Raw genomic sequence first — 17635 nt, forward strand, 5'->3', positions numbered from 1 at the left:
GTTTCAATTTTAGTCACGTTTACAGATATATGGCATGGCATTGAGGGTCGCAGACCAGTAAATACATTTCCATTGACCCCAATGATGAATGCCCCCACTTGAGAAATTCAAGAAAAATACTCACAACTCTCTGAGGTGTTCAAGACGTACTTCAAATTTAAGCTTATTTCACCATCTTTCATTTTCTGTTCAGTTTTCTGGGGGTTAACCAATGACTTTTGGGGAAAAAATCCATCCAAAGAAGATCACCCCTAAAAGCAGTCATATGAAGCCCATTGCCATTTTGAAAATGGACGCCTACGCTCCATTGCAAAATAGAGCCATTTAAGGGCCTAATCATCATCCGCATTTCACAGAAATACGAGATCGCAGTCCTCTGCACGGCTTCCAACCTTCTTTTTTACAAATCATTAAGTTCACGGCCTTCAAAATGCTCTAATGCATGCAAATCGTGACTTGGCCGGCGTAGCAATTTCGGACCGATTTACTGGCCTGCACCCTTTATGAGCAATTAATGTGCATTTTTTGTCGTCATAGATGAAGTTATTTACCCGGGAAATAAAAGACAAATGTGACACCGTTTACCCGAGTCTCGTTTTTAATTAGGTATCAGTCATCACTTGTTTTAGAGAGATGTGTTCGATCCGATAAAACAAATGCAACATTTCAAAGTTCGTATTATGTGCCAGGCTTCATAACATTATAGTTATGAAGTTATCATAGGCCTATACCTACCAGAGGAGTAGCCTTGGTCAAGGCGCTAGTTGTTATTCATCCGGCCGTAGCGCGGTAAACGATATCTTCGCTAGCGCTATGCATGCAGTCATTATGTCTATGCATGCAGTGCATTAAAAATACAGCGCGAACAGCGACCTCACGCGGCCACTATTTTTATGCAAATCAGTTGGACCCAATCTAGCGCCTTGGTTCAATCGTCCATGTGACCTTAAATGTCGTTTTCTTATTGGTCGATCGTTGCGTGGAAACTTGCATAGTGAAACGTGGCACCGTACATAATCCATACACGTACACGTTGTGTGTCTCTGCACACGGCACCAATGCACAAAAAACTGTGGTTCCTGTCACGTCCTCAAAAGGCGAATAGCTGCAAATAATTTGATGACGTCCGGATTTACCAAGGTGTGATTGGACACTCCACATATTAGCCCCGCCTACACGTACATACGAGGTCGTGCGCTAGAAATCCAGCGCAAAATAAACAAAAACATAAGCTATTGCCGACGATTGAACCAAGGCGCTTGGGTCCAACTGATTTGCATAGAAATGGTGGCCGCGTGAAGTCGCTGTACGCACTGTATTTGTAATACACCGCATGCATAGCGCTAGCGAGGATATCGTTTACCGCGCTACGGCCGGGATGAATATATAAAAACTAGCGCCTTGACCAAGGCTACCAGCTAGAGGGGTCAAAATGGGTTAGGATGTGCTGGGGTGAGATGGAGAATTTGAGTAGCTCCATCTCCACTGAAATGCCCCGTTGTATAGCATGGCGTCTCAACATTTAATACAAATAATAGCCTCTCCTGACCCATCCTACTGTCATGGCTTCTCGTGCCGACCCGGCCTGTTTCTACTGCATGGCAGAGGATGTCAGCGTGTTCCTGATGGCGCTGTAACCAGCTAGGTTGCTCCGGGTCACGGTAAAGCTCGTTGAGGCTTGGTCGCCAGTCCACCTTGGAGAAGGACAACCCTGATCGCAAACCCGGGCAGGTTGAACTCGTTAGCTGTTGGCAGGCTACCTAGTGACGGGTTCGCTCGTACCCCCCGCCCTGCAAACAGGACGCTGGGATACCCTGATGAATTCACGCTCTGATTGGTTGGATTTTGCGTGACCAGTGACCTGTGCGTCATCGAGGTCATGACTCTGCAAGGTTTGAAACGGCCGTTAAGACTGATTCATTACTCTTTTATTCCAGTTTAGAGATGTTTTTTCTCGTTGAACAGCGTAATAATGTAGGAAATTCTGTAAAACTTATCTGTGTTGTTAATTTACAATTCCCGTCACTCGCTCAGGCTCCGTTTCGAATCATGAACGGTCGGATTGCATTTATATCCGACGCTCAAAATTTTGTCCACATGGTCCGCGCTGAAACAGAAATCATATCCGGTATGGAATGTGCGCAATTCTATGGGAAGTTTTCGGATAGCATTTGCGCACATTGTCTAACTGCGGTCTTAAACAGTTGCAGCCAGATGCTTTATACATAGGTCATAGGCCATTTCCTTCACAAGATTCTGTGAAGCTCATCAGAGTATCCCAGCGTCCTGTTTGCAGGGCGGGGGTACGAGCGAAAGTGACGGGCAGCAGCAACACTAGTATCTGGTCTGTGAAACCTTAGAAGAGACATATCCTTGGAATTTGGAAGGACCGTGTGACAAACATTGAGGTCCTTCAACGGTGCCAACATGCCAAGTGATGAGTCTATGCTTCTTACTGCCCAGTTGAGATGGGCTTGGCATCTAGTACGGATGGATGAGTCCAGACTCCCTCGGCCTTTATTCTACCCAGTGGCGTAGCCAGGAATTTTTCAGTGGGGGGGGGGGGGGGGGGGGGGGGGGGGGGGGGGGGGGGGGGGGCTGGAACATTTCATGGGGGGGGGGGCGTCATGTAGATCAATGATAATTTTTTGGGAAACTCAAAATCTCAGTGGGGGGCTGTCATGGGGGGACTGACAAGATCAGACATACATTATGAGAAGCAACGTGCCAGGCGTCATAATCAGAGTTGTAATGACTCGAGTCAATGACTCGAATCGAGTCCCTAAGGGTAAATGACTCGACTTGACTCGAGTCACTGCGAGCAAATGACTCGACTCGACTCGAGTCCCTCATCAGAAGACTCGACTCGACTCGAGCGAAGGCTAATAAGACTCGAGTCCCAAAAATAAAAGCACAACTTTGCGAAAAGTATTTGCAATGACTTACGGTGCAAAACTATGCTCACTTTGCTTTGCGAATAGCAGTCATGTATAAATATACAAATTGTCACAGACTCCCACCTCATATGGTTCTAGAAAGAACAAAATACTATCCAGGAACCAGATTGTTAAACACATTTTCTATTTTATAATAATATACAGTAGTAGGCCTATGGTAAGTTTTGAAGAGCGCCCCCATTTGGAAGATGGGTCTCCCCCCCCCCCCCCACAGCGATCGCTGTTTCATCATTGGCTTTAGGCGATTTCTTATAAAACTCTTGGATTCGAACGCTGGCTAAACTTATAGCCTCCTTTTATAAATTTTGGTATATAGTGTTCAAATAATCGTAACTCGAATTGACTCGAGCTCAATATTTGACTTGACTCGACTCGACTCGACCTTTTGACCTAATGACTCGACTCGACTCGAGTCACTTCTTTAAAATGACTCGACTTGACTCGAGTCACTTCTTTAAAATGACTCTACTTGACTCGAGTCACACTAATCAGTGACTCGTTACAACTCTGGTCATAATCCGCACTCTGTCTTCTGCCACTACGGGCTTTGTCAACAGACTTGGTCCGGCGTCTTCACACACTTGTTCAAAGCACCGTTCTACTATATACATGTACTCCCCACTAAGTCACTTGTCATCAGGGTGACCGTAAAGTCATAACCAAATTCTGCTAAATGCACTTCAAAAATCTGTCAGATTTATCAAAAATCTGCCAAATTCACAGAAATTACTCGAAATACACTATAAACACTTAAAATCATATGCAGATGTTGTAGTATTACCTTAATTAGGGTTCAAATTTCATTATAAACAATCTATAGTCGCATAAAGATGTTATGAGAAGTGCGTAAATTTCAGCCAAAATGCAATTGTATCACAACGAAGTTCGGTTCGCAGTGAACATCAGCACCTAGACCAGCCAACCTGTCCCATTATGCCAGGGTTTCTTTGAAAAAAATTCAAGCATTTATTACGAAATGTACCATTTGTTTTTCAAATTTGCTATGTTTTTTTGTCAAATTAACATTTTGCAGAATTCTGTCAGAAATCTGCCAAAAAAATCCATTCTGTCAAATTTTCTGTCAAACTCGTTTTCCAGCAAAATATCTGTCAAAGTTAGTCGAAAATCGGCTAAAACGGTCACCATGCTTGTCATCGTCGATTCGACGGACAGCCAGAGAAAGAGCTACCAGATTCTTATATAGTCTGGTTCCCCGACCTGACAATTTCCCCCGACGTCTATACGTCTAAATTGTAGGTCAGGCAGCCTCCGTGGCTAAAAATAAACATGACGACATTGACGGCCCTTTTTCAAAGCTCGACTCCGTTTCCGAATTCGCTTTATCACATAAAGCTTTTAATGTTCCGATAATTTTTTAAAAAATAAATCACTTGCTTCATATATCATACAGTTATGATATACAGTTTAATACTTCTGTAAAAAAACATTGACTAATTTTAACCTGGAATCTTCAAAGTTGGACACCCAAACAGCACTGTTAGCAGGCGGAGCCGAATTGAGACCACGCCGCGTTTTGGAAAATGCCGGTAACGGTCGTCAAATTCAAACTAGTGCATGACGCAACAAAAAGTTCGCCCCTCGTATACGATCCGAGTGCAAAATCGTCGTTGAATTTCAAGTTTTCTAAATAAAAGCAATGGATATTAATTATCAACTAGTTTTTTAAAGTTTTTAATAAGCAATTAGCAGTTAATAAAACCTATATTATACTCGGAAATACTCGGACACTATCCAATTGTCGACGAAATGAATTCGGCAAACTTCGGACAGTTTCGGAAAAAGGAGGAATTCCTCCCGTTTTAGTCACGTGATGTAAATTGTAATACATTGTATTACCGGAGGCTACCTGACCTAAGATTCATCAGGAATAGTCGGAATCTTTTGGTCTGGGAACCAGACTAATTCTTATACAGTGTGTAAAAAAAATGCAAACAAAATAACACGGAATGCCAAACGAAGAATAATATGAAGAAGGTAGCCTAATGGGCGGCAGTTTGTAAACATTTTTAGCATGAGGTGATGGCCAGAAGGTGTTTTGATTGTGTTTAATCGCTATAAACACGCGGTAGGCCAGGCAGATATCCTACCTACGCACCTTTGTCCCAATGCCTAATATTGAAAACTTGGTCCCATCTCGGAAAATTACTCATAACTCTCTCAAAGTCAGATTTGGACGTAATTTGATGTGTCATTTTAAAGTGGAAAGGCGTACGTATCTTTCAAATCACACCTATATTATCTATGTTGGTTACACTTTCTACGTCTGGCATTCCGTTGTATTTTGCTTGCAAATTTTTAATTCACACTGTAAAGGCCAAAAACGTAGGATCAAAAACCTCCACACCAGCTGCAGATCGTGACGCGTGCAGAGCGTCGCGCGCAGTGAAGCGGTAAGTCTTTGTAGACACAAGTATTCATGGTATCACGCGTGTAACCTTGACCATATGCCTTTACTACGGAAGTGTATTTAGGACATGACCAAAACATTTTTTCCGGCCCTCTATTTCGCCCGGGCGGATTACTAATTCGCCTGGGCGAATTACTATGTCGCCCGGGCGGATTACTATTCTGCCCGGGCGGATTACTAATTCGCCCGGGCGAATTACTATTTCGCCCGGACGGATTACTAATTCGCCCGGGCGAATTAGTAGTCTGCCCGGCCGGGAGAATAAGTAAGTCCGCCCTGGCGAATTAGTTATCCGCCCGGGTGGAATAGTAATCCGCCCGGGCGAAATGCTAATCTGCCCAGGCGAAATAGTAATCCGCCCGGGCAAAATGCTAATCCGCCCGGGCGAAATAGTAATCCGCCCGGGCGAAATAGTAATCCGCCCGGGCGAAATAGTAATCCGCCCGGGCGAAATAGCGGTCCGGAATTTATTTTTTCGTCATGTCCTAAATACGCTTCCGTACTTTACCGGGTCGTTCATCCATAGATATCCGTGGACCAACTCACCATAAAGAATTGTGTAACAACAATGTGTATAGCTGAGTGAAAATATCTGCCCAGTCGTTCCAACTTAAATTTGAATTGTTGATTTATTTCTCACTTTGCAACCAAGACTTTAGTTTGAACACTTCAGGTAGGTCATTTCTTATGTATTGAATGGAATAAACAACATTTGCTTTTGCTGTAATTTTCAGAAATGGATGGATTTGGGGGATGCATGTTCATGTAGTCTGATTCCCTGACCCCACTTAAATTGAAATAGAGCAATTTACAAGCGTTGATTGTAAGGTCAGGGAACCAGTCTATAGCTGGCCTGCATGTACCCGTTCATAAGTGTAGTCGATTCAGACAACATTCAGACCAACTAAATTTGGTAAATCGGGATCAATGAGTATCTGAAGCCGTTTTTTCCGACGGCGTGCGGCCGACTGGCGTTGGAAATTGACAAAAAATATCACTTTTCTTGAAAATATCAGCACACTAGCCACAGGTGCCATGATTATACAGGGTAACCCTTACCAAAATTTCCAATTCATTCCAATTGGAAATCCAATTGGAACGAATTGGGTTTAATTGGTATTGAGTTGGTTTTAATTGGTTTGAGTTGGAGTGCTCATTTCCAATTGGAAAAAAACGTCATGGACCAACTCAATTTGTCTGAAAACCCAACTGATGTACGATGGTCTTAATTGGTGTTCAATTGGTTTCAATTGGAAACTATTGGAATTGGGTTTTCCCAATTGGAATCCTATCTAATAATGTCATTCCCAATTGGAATCCCATTTAACGTTCCATTCCCAATTGGAATCCCGTCAAATCTCTTCATTCCCAATTGGAATCCAGTCCAATCGTTTCATTTCCAATTGGAATCCTTTCCGATCGTTTCATTTCCAATTGGAATCCCGTCTCTTGTTTCATTCCCAACTGGAATCCCGTCAAATCTTTGCATTTCCAATTGGAATCCAGTCCAATCGTTTCGTTTCCAATTGGAATCCCATCTATCATTTCATTTCCAATTGGAATTCCATTTATAATTTCATTCCCAATTGGAGTCCATGAGTCCCGGAATCATTTCATTCCCAATTGGAATCACGTCCAGTCATTTCATTCGATGAGAGTGTGAATGAAAAATAAACTTCCATCTGCATTTTTATTGCCAAAAAAAATCATTCAAAAGTGACAATACATGTATACATATATCATGTAAACTTTATTTACCTCCATGTCTACACCTGGGCCCTAGCAGTAAATCATTTTCAGAGTATTCCTTTGCCAGGATACCCCTCTACAAGGCCCCATACAGCTAGTGCCAGCATGGGGCACATCACCAAAACACAAGTTAGGAATAAACAGAAGGCCTACAAGTCACATGCACAGAATCAAATTACATGTACATACATACACATAGCACTTGGGCCAGCCGGGCAGTGACCCCCTGCTGTGATGTGCTACACACACACACAGGCTGTCTTAATTGCCATCCGCTGGTAACCAGTCTCACCCAACGTGTGTTATACAAATGTAGCTCAACCTTGCATACCAGTCAGTGCAGAAACTGCCTATGTGGCAAATTTGAATTCTGTCAGTTGGATTACACCATGACTGAGCTAGGATCGTGGTGGGCTTGCAGTTGCAAGTTCAAGAGAACAAAAAACTGTACCTGTTGTAGTAGAACATGAACTTTAAAAGGCTGTATCTTTGCCAAAATCATAAATGTTGGCAGGAAGGTGCATGCTTTGCCGTGGAAACTTCCAGGACTTAATTGCTGTTCATGGAAACACATTTGATGGAGATGGTTACTGCATGTGTACTTGTGCAGATTTTGTTCCTTCAATTTCACACATGTACATGACATGCATGAAGCTGTGCTGTGGCTACATGTATACAATTTAAAAGAATAATGGACATGAAGGCCTTGGAGGATGAAAATAGATGGTGAGTAGAGTTGACTTTATTAAAAACCAAGTGTTTAGATACCAAAGTTAGAACACGCTGTACGCATACAAGATTTATCATCAACATGATCAAGTTGAAAGAGAACATAATTTAAGAGCTACCATGACTACTCGTAACTTATTTTCTCAGCTATAAAACCACTTCTTTTTAAGATTTAGTATCAGTATCATTCACTAACAGTCCAACAACTTGGTATTTCATTTTCATAAAAATTTGGTAGTTTTGTTTTTTGATGTAATTTGTGCAAATGTTGTATATTCCCTTTAACTTAAGCTCTTATGTTATTTTGGGACTCAAAGTCTGTGTATGAGATCGTGCAACACAACAAAATAGACTGGTACATGAAACCAGTCCAACAACCCTTTATCCTTAGCTTCAACTTGAAATCCCTTGGCTTTACTGTCATGTGCAGAAGAAAAGTCTCCTTTGAAAATTGAATTGAGAACTCAAACTTGGCTGGTGAAATACTGAGGACCTTGTCTGGGCCCCATGAAAAAGTTTGAGATTGCTTTGGCTAAATAGTGACTACGTTGGTCTAATCTTGTTTTACATGCTTTTCTGCACTCGATCGAGGTCCCAGTCTACACTAGTACTAGCCAAAGTACTGAGCCAAGTAAATTAACTTGAAATACATGTACTTTATTTTTTAGTTGTAACCAACTTATCTGGGATTTGAGGTTATTTAAAAAAAAACACTAGGTGTCCGAGTCCTTCGTTTATCACTATTCTAACATAATTATGCGCTTTCTCAGAATAATTTGGATACACGACTGTGAGTTAGACCACTGTGTACCTACTCGGTTGAATAAGGGTTTAGCAAGGTGCTGCGGCGCATTGCAGCCACTGCCAGAAACACCGGGGTAAACCCCTTCTCTTCGCGATAAGTGTTTAACGTGCATTACAACACACGGGACCTACGGCTTTACGTCCTATCCGAAGGACAAAGCAATAATGGTAAAGTGCCTTGCTCAAGAGCACAAGCACCATGTTCCCACGGTCAGGATTCGAATTAACCCGTGTACCACACCGCTTCCATCTGCTAGAGGAATTAAGAAGAGGATCCGACAGTGAGGTACGAGCGTTTCGTTGTAGTGAATAATGAGGCAAAGATTGAGGTTCCCCGAAGAAACCGCGAGTTAGGGAGTCCTTGTGGTCACAACACCCCGACGAAGTGAAGGCAAGACGTGCTGTCATTGAATCACGTCAAGCTCTCAACAACGCACCGACTGCGGAGAACACCAATACGTGGAAAGAGGCTCAGCAGGAGCTCTTCTCTGTTATATACGAAACTTTGAATGAGGATGAGCTGAGGGAAAAGGTACAGAGGACTGAGACAAAGCACGGCGGCAAAAGGTATGGCGATACCTGGAAAGTCATCAATGAGATCACAGGGCGTAAAAGGACGAAAGAGGGGCAATTGTCTGGAGCAAGTCCAACAGAGCGGGTAGTAACCTGGTTCACTCTTTTCCGTAACCTGCTTGGTACCACACCTGAAGTGGATGATCCATGCAGATGAGGACATTCCAAGCGTCCTTGAAGACCTGAACATCGATGATGGTCCTTTTACCTCTGCCGAGTATACCAAGGTCAAGTTTTTGTTGAAGCAAGGGACGGTCCAGGCAACATTCCACACACCGGAAGTTCTCAAAAACTGCGACCTGGATGATATCGTGCTCCAAATGTGTAATGATGCTCTCACGAAGAATGAGAAACCGGATCAGTGGTTATGCGCAAGCATCGTCCCCGTACCGAAATCTGGCAACCTGTCCAAGACCGACAATAATTACAGAGGAATCCGCCTTTCTTGTATTGTTGCAAAGATGTACAACCGCATAATTTTGAACCGTTTGAGAGGAGCTATTAAATTATTTTATTTTATTTCTTTCTGGTAATGAAACCAAGGATCTCTCAAAAGTGCCCTAGGCACTGTAGCCCGAAAGCCTGAAGAAACCTGTAGAGAGAAGACAATAGGGAGGTTTCGCAAGCGAACGGATACGCTTACACTTACGTTTAGCTATCCGTATCCGTTTTTTACTTACGTGTAGCGAGCGAGATATGCGTGTCGTCTGCACGTATGACGTCATACGCCACTCACTATCCGCTAAACGTGCAGACGACACGCATATCTCGCTCGCTACACGTAAGTAAAAAACGGATACGGATAGCTAAGCGTAAGTGTAAGCGTATCCGATCGCTTGCGAAACCTCCCTAATGAGAAGAAATTACAGTTTTAGAGGTGGGAGGAAAAGCCCAGAGGAATATTCTGAGGAAAACCCACGGAATCAGGTAGGGACTGAAAACCCAATCCACAAATTGGCCCGGGCGGGATTCGAACCCAGGTCACAGCGGTGGAAGGCGAGGAAAGTACCACTACGCCAGCCTGACTCCCCTTCGGGGACCCTCACCGACCCTCACCTCCGGGACAATCAGAAGGGATTCCGGGCTAATCGCACCACGATCGCCCAGATACTGACACTACGACGAATCATCGAGGAAGTTAAATCGAATAACCTTTCAGCAGTGTTAACATTCATCGACTTTAAAAAGGCTTTCGCCGTCCATCGTGGGAAGATGATCAGGATCCTCAAAGCATATGGAGTGCCCCCAATACTTTATATCCGTGCCATAGAGTCGATGTATATGCGAACACCCGAGCAAAGGTGGTAACTCCGGACAGAGAGACTCGACTGGTTCAGTATCACAGCAGGAGTGCTACAAGGAGATACTCTCGCACCTTTTCTGTTCATCATCGTCCTTGATTTTGCTCTTCACAGAGCTATAGATGGGCGGGAAACTTAATTGGGTTTACCATCACTCCAAGACAGTCAAGGCGCCACCCTGCTGTTACAGAAACTGATCTAGACTTCGTAGATGACATCGCACTGGAGCAAGTGGAGCAAGCACAAGAACTTCTTCTCCTGGTCGAATCAGAGTGTCATAAGGTTGGTCTTTGCTTGAATGCTAAGAAGACTGAGGTGATTTGCATAAATACACCAGAGCACGAACCACTCAAGATACTTGAGGGGAGAGTGCTAAAAATTAGCCAGTCGCTTCAAGTACCTGGGATTCTGGGTCAACTCGATGGAGGGCGACATCAGGATCATGAAAGCCAAAGTTTGGAAGGCCCTGAACGACATGAGAAAGATCTGGAATTCAACGATGTGTAGGGAAGTCAAGATCTTCTTTCTTGCCACCGTCGAATCGGTCCTCCTCTACGGGTCCTCCTCTATGGTCGCTCACCCCTTGAGTGGCTGTTACACCCGCATGCTGCGGTCAGCTTTCGGCATCTCCTGGCCGGAGAAAGTGACCAACGTCGTCCTTTACGGCGACCTCCCGAGGGTGGGTGACAAAATAGCGGCACGCCGGATGCGACTTGCAGGGCATTGTCAGCGCCACCCTGAGCTCAAGGCCCATGCACCAGGTGGTTCTGCAGGAGCCAAAACATGGCAGGAAGAGGCGGGGTAGACAAGCTTTGTCCTACGTGGGGGTGCTGAAGAAAGACATGGAGTGGAGACGGCCGGCGAGCTTGCCACCTTTATGCCGGGCGGACTGGAGGGAGTGGGGCAGTCGAATCGAAGCCCGGCTTGATGATGATGATGATGATTATTAAACGAACTTAAGTTATAGTCTATACCACGGCGAACAGGAGACTTGTTGCGTGGATAACGGGTGATACTCAGACTACCCGTTGGCATGTTAATCGCGAATGTTCCAGGTGTGCCATTTTGCATTCTAAAACGGAAAATTCATAAAACTTTAAGCAAAACCACTCCTTATGAAAAATATACTTATTCCAAAATTGTCAAAAAATATATACTTCAGGATAATTTCAGAACCATAATAGAGCAATGAACAGAGTAGAAGGCATTATGCAGTTTTTGTCGTCATAGATGAAGTATTTACCCGGGAAATAAACGTCAACTTTGACATCTTTTTCGAGGAGAACACCCAAATCTCGTTTTTAATTAGCCTTTCATCAAAAAGTTTTAGAAAGATGTGTTCCCGAACCGATAAAACAAATGCGACATTTCATAGTTCATTTTTAAGCTAAAGATAATGAGTCGTATGATTAAAAACTATCAAATGCTGGGAAGTTTAAGCAAAAAGTTAAAACATACTTTGGATTGAAAACATTCAGGAAAAGCAAATGCTTGATTCCGTATGAATAAAAGTTTTCCTATACTGTTCAGAATTTACTACACTCAACCGAAAAAAGTCCCCCTTTAATACTTTTTTTTGTTTAACTCGAAAAATACTTGCACGTATACAAAAGTGCAACTGTTTTCGGTATCAGTTTGTCATAAATTACATAATTTCGTACACATCATCACTGTTTTGGGCTAAATAGCTGGATTGCTAAGGAATTTGTGTACTGATTCTACCTCACCATTACCTCCATTCCGACTCACGTACTGATTAGTCGTTATTTGAGCGAGAGGTGCTGAATTGTTTTTGAGTTAGACAAAAAAGCATCGAAGGGGGGTGGGGGTGGAGACCTTCTTTTTTGGGTGAGTGTAATGAGTGCGTTCGATTACTTCCCCCAGCTCTCGCGTCTGCTCCGCGCGTGATGACAGACATGCGCAGTGGGGCTAAATAAACGAGCGGTTCGGGTAAAGTTTCGTGCAAGAGCTGGAAAGTTGAACTTTGACATGACACTGAGGCTGCATCCGAATCAAATGTCTAGAGCTAGGTCTAGGCACTGATCTCTATTATAGTGACATTATAATAGAGATCAGTGGGTCTAGGTCTAGAGCTAGGTCTAGGTCCGCACCCATTACGCAGGGACGGGCCGCAATAGACTGCAGCTGTAGCTCTGGAAGCACACGGCCTGAGGCGCCCGCCGGACGTCACGTTGGCAGCCATGTTTATTGCATGGCCTTATGGGATCAACCTCGTCCCCAGGGTGTCGAGCAGTACGCGCCCATCACTACCTGCTCTCTCACCCTGGTATTGGATCATTTGCATGTGCAAGATTTTTGAACACGTATGCAAATGAGGAATAGTCTGGTGCCTGCATGTGCGTTACATTAGCGCTTGTTTTTGTATGCGGTGTCTTGGGTAAAAACAGAGTCAATTCGTCGCAGCGCGAGCATGGCGTGAGTTACGAAAACACGATTTTTTTTAAATTAAACTGTTACGATCTTATCGAGACAACATGCAGTATCACTTTTCATATTAATATGAACAAATTGGGAAGGAAATGAGTATTTTCGAGAAGGCGTGGACGATTGATCGCGAAAACACGTACTGCACCATGTGAATAACAACATCAAGTACACGATATAAATCCATTTCTATCGAATCGGGATACAAGAAGAAAGTTTCCTATCCAGGGATTACTATTGGAAACGTGGTTGGAAATAAAGTAAGCACTGGGGACGAGGCTGTTATGGGATACTTACCCAACTAAAACCGGCTCGGCGAGTCGGTTACTTGGGCCAGGCTCGAGTAAGCGCGAGAAGTCACGTGAGAGGTAAATCGAACGCTGTCGCGCTTGCACGAGTAAGTGCGGGGGAAGTAATCGAACGCACTCGGTGTTGGAATGTTTTCATGGACGTATACCACGGATCCTAGACACCAGGATAAACGACTGTTCTGAGCTCTAGTACAAAATGCACTCAGTGGACTTGCCTTAATTGGTTAAACGCGTGATAACGGGCATTAATACCCGTTGGCGCGTAATCGCGAATTTTCCAGATGTGCCATTGTGTTGGGTTTTTGCACGACATCTAAAACGAAAATATTCATAAAACTGTAAGTAAAACTACTTCTAACTTAAGATATAATTGTTCCAAATTATTTTAAAAATAAATACTTCAGGATATAATAGATGGTATTGTGCACTTTTTGTCGTCAAAGATGAAGTATTTACCCGGGAAATAAACGTCAAATTTCGAGGAGAACACCGTTTACCCAAATTTCGTTTTTAATTAGGCTTTTATTAAAAAGTTTTAGAGAGATAGGATGCCGAACCGATGAAACAAAAGCGACATTTCATTGTTCATCTTAAAGCTAAAGATATTGTGCTCGGCATGGTTATGTAGTTATCACTTATCAGAATTCAATAATAAAGACCAAAAACGTAGACTCATGAATATTCAAAAATATAATTCGCTGGCTTGATAGACTTCGAGGCCAGATCGGGCGAAGAGCCTTGCAAATCTGAAAGCCACCGCGCACAGTGGTCTTTGTTGAAAAGTATTCATGGTTTATATCACGCGTCTAACCAGGAGTTGGGACGAGTCGTTAATCCTTGTGTGTAGGATCCGTGGGTATACGAACTGCCACACACACGTAGGGTTTCAAGTAGGATAATACCTAGTCCAAATCAAGGTGATGCATACAGTACGTGTACAGTACATGTAGTTGGTATCCAGCAGAAATGATGAAGACACTGTTCGCCAGTTGCAGACACAGTAGTTGCCACCTGTACGGGCAGCTATAACGCTGACCAGGAGTTGGCCGAGTCGTTCATCCTTCAGCGTTGGATGCGTGGACCAACTGACCTATAGGCGTGCATCATATCAAAATTACATGTAGGAAGAATTGTGTACAAACTATAATAATATTTTTTAGCCTATAGCCGAGTGAAAATATCTGCCCAATCGTTCCAACTTTGATTTGTTGATTTATTTCTCACTTCGCCACTAGGACTTAAGTTTGAACATGTCAGGTAGGTCATATTGCTGACGTATTATAGCTCCATGGTAATTGGGATTCTCATAGTAGTACTGTGTATGAGAACATGCAACACAAGAAAATAGACTGGCACTGCACATGAAACCAGTCCAACAACCTTTCAGTTGAAATCCCATGGCTTTACTTTCAGGTGCAAAATGTGAAAAAAAAGTCTCCTTTCAAAATTGAATTGAGACCTCAAACTTGGCTGATGAAATACTGAGGACCTAGTCGGCTTTGCCCCATGAACATGGTGGCTCATTGGTCTGATCTTGTTTTACATGCTTTTCTGCACTCAAGGTCCCAGTCTGTATAGCCAAAGTACTGAGCTAAGTAAACTTACTTGAAATACTTGTACTTTTTTTGTAGTCGTATAGGCCCTAACCAAAAATTTTACCAATGTGCAACAGGCTGGCTCGGCGCGCGCAAACATTACCGTTGTGATTTAGATATCACGAGGCGAGGCGGGTTCCAGACCTACATACGTCGTGCATATCACCCGGAATTCCGGGCAGTGGATACCAGTTTCACCACAAGTTACCGGACCCAATTTTTGAAGTCCACTATTAAAGAATGGGGTCAGTGAGCCAGACTAATACCCGCCCCCAATGACTTTGGATCATTCGACTCAGTGCGCAGTGGATGGACCGGGAACCAGTCTAGGTTTCCCAAACTCTCCTTTTCTGGCCGTTACATGCGAACAAGAGAAATACATGCAAACGGAGCCCATAGGGCTGGGTACATGGAATAACCACCTTGGTACTGCAGAAGGGTGTCATATTTTTCATCTAGCTAACACCGGTTAATGCTAAATATTCGATTAACTGAATTTGAGATAATGTGTTTTTTTCCGACTCCACATCAGGTTCTGAGGCAGATATTGGGGAAACCTTTAAAGTAAGTGAACCAATTACTTTGGAATCTGAGGAAGGCCAGCGGCTTCTGGATGAAGCTGAAGTTCGTCAAGACATCTTAATGGACGTGTTTGATTTCCAGCAGCACTATTCGCACTGTGGCATACAGAGTGCAGCGCTTCTTCTTGCATCCTTTGAATGTGGAAAAGCGTGTCGTGAAGCAGGGCATCGCAACTTCAGACACTGTAAGGACATTAAGGAGCAGTACCACGGATTTGCTATGTTCGCCTTCAAGGAGACCGAGGAGATCATTACCCATGATGTCGTCCAGAAAAAAGGCACCTCATTGATGGATGTAGGCCAGTTACTCGTCAGCCACAAACACCAAGCTACGATGTACTTTGGTCAAGAGTCCTCCGTGGATGAATTCCGCTGTCTAGCCGTGGAAGCCCTGCGCCATGAAGATTCCAGCGCTGGAGTTATTCTGAACTTCCAGCGATACCTTTTGGGTCAAATCGGGAAGGCTTCCAAGTTTGGACATCACAGTCCCTTTTGCGCGTATCACAAAGCCTCTGACCGCTTTCTAATGCTTGATACTAATGGTATTGTCATGAATGCTGGCAAACCCAAAGTGTGGTTAAAGACCGAAGATTTGTTTCAGGCAACGCAAGATGTTGATGTAGCTACTGGAAAGTCGCGAGGATTTGTGATCATGGGTGGTGTTATCTGAACATACTTTCAGGCATTTTATTAACTTGGAGCATCTCGTGTTTATTTAGAGTATTGTAGCATGTATAATGGTTCAAAAACAGGCTTAAATTGTTTTTAATGAATTCAAATGTTGCAACAGTGTACCCCTTTAAATTTTAAATCTCAACCATTTGTCAGACTGTTTGAACAGAAAACTAGCAGACTTTATTTGATTTTCTTTGCCTGTCATTTTTATCTGGAAGACTTTCCTTTATTAACTTGGAGCATCTCGTGTTTATTTAGAGTATTGTAGCATGTATAATGGTTCAATTTTATTTAAAAGGATAGACTTAATCTGAGGCCAGTGTTTTCCTAATATAAAATACTTTATTATATACATATATTTTATTACATACATGTTTTTTCAACTATATTTTACTATTTTGTTAAGCTAATGTTCCAGTCTTCCAGATAAAAATGACAGGCAAAGAAAACCAAATAAAGTCTGCTAGTTTTCTGTTTAAACAGTCCGACAAATGGTTGAGATTTAAAATTTAAAGGGGTACACTGTTACAACATTTGAATTCATTAAAAACAATTTTAGCCTGTTTTTATAATAAATATTTATTTCTCATTAATATGTATGCTAATTAGTCTAAGGTCTCGGTCTCGGTCTCGCCCATAAGATATCGGTCTCCGAGTCTCGGCTTTGGACCCTTCGGTCTCGGTGTCGGTCCTAAGGTCTTGGTTTCGGTCTCGGTCTCGAGCTTTCAGGTCTCGACTACAACACGGGTTTTATTATTCATGCTGTGCACTGACATGGTGCCATTTTGAAGAGTATTTTACACACTAGAAGAATGTTGTCTTTATTATCTAATGCAATAACATATGGACAATTCAATGTGAGCAGCATTGATGAATATAGGAATGACTCATAATTGTTTAATTCATTAATAGAAATAAGCAGTTATCTATAACCATCACGTTAATTAAAATGGACAGACTTTGATATTTTGTATTTTTATCCATGTAATATGAGTGTAGTGTTATTGTGTGGATTAATTGATTTTGTTATAGTGGTTGCTGGGCCTGGGCGAGTAGTGGATTTTCCTACTCGAGTACTCGCAGAGAAATTACTCCCCAGTAGTCGAGTACTTGCGAGTAGTTTACTAAATCCCCATCAAAACAAAAAGATGGCATAAACATTACGAAGAAGGAAGTTACTACGAATAAAAAGCGTTGAAGGCACACCGCATTTTTTAGCACTGAGATATGCTTACTATATGCACAATTTTGGCACATTTTACATGAACGTTTATTTATTGAGAGTGAGTAGTGGAATTCCAAGGCAACAGATGGAGGTAGCGATTCCTTTACTGCAGGGGATGCAGTGAGATAAAATACTAGTTTGGCGCAGAAACCGCAAAATGGTTACTTTTTTTTCTAAGTCAGCATTAGTTGTGCAAAACAAAAATGGTACTCGCGAGTACATGTACCTATTTCTACTTGCGACAGGACAAGTACTCGAGTAG

General features: G+C 42.9%; 1 protein-coding gene across 2 annotated transcripts; it reads left to right on the forward strand.

Moving 5' to 3' along the window:
• Window positions 1–14257: 14257 nt before the first annotated feature.
• Window positions 14258–17127, forward strand: LOC119728630 (glutathione gamma-glutamylcysteinyltransferase-like). Of its 2 annotated transcripts, XR_005271091.1 has the most exons (3): window positions 14258–14554; window positions 15425–16419; window positions 16452–17127. XR_005271091.1 is itself a non-coding variant. In XM_038200945.1 (2 exons), exons 1-2 carry the CDS (start codon window positions 14548–14550, stop codon window positions 16141–16143), a joined length of 726 nt encoding a protein of 241 aa, XP_038056873.1. In that variant the 5' UTR covers window positions 14258–14547; the 3' UTR covers window positions 16144–17127. The 2 variants fall into 2 exon arrangements, 1 of the variants encoding a protein (XP_038056873.1); XM_038200945.1 differs by having other exon boundaries at window positions 15425–17127.
• Window positions 17128–17635: the final 508 nt, after the last annotated feature.

The sequence above is a fragment of the Patiria miniata genome, unplaced genomic scaffold (genome assembly GCF_015706575.1).
Source record: "Patiria miniata isolate m_02_andy unplaced genomic scaffold, ASM1570657v1 HiC_scaffold_20, whole genome shotgun sequence".
In the NCBI taxonomy this organism is placed as follows: domain Eukaryota; kingdom Metazoa; phylum Echinodermata; class Asteroidea; order Valvatida; family Asterinidae; genus Patiria; species Patiria miniata.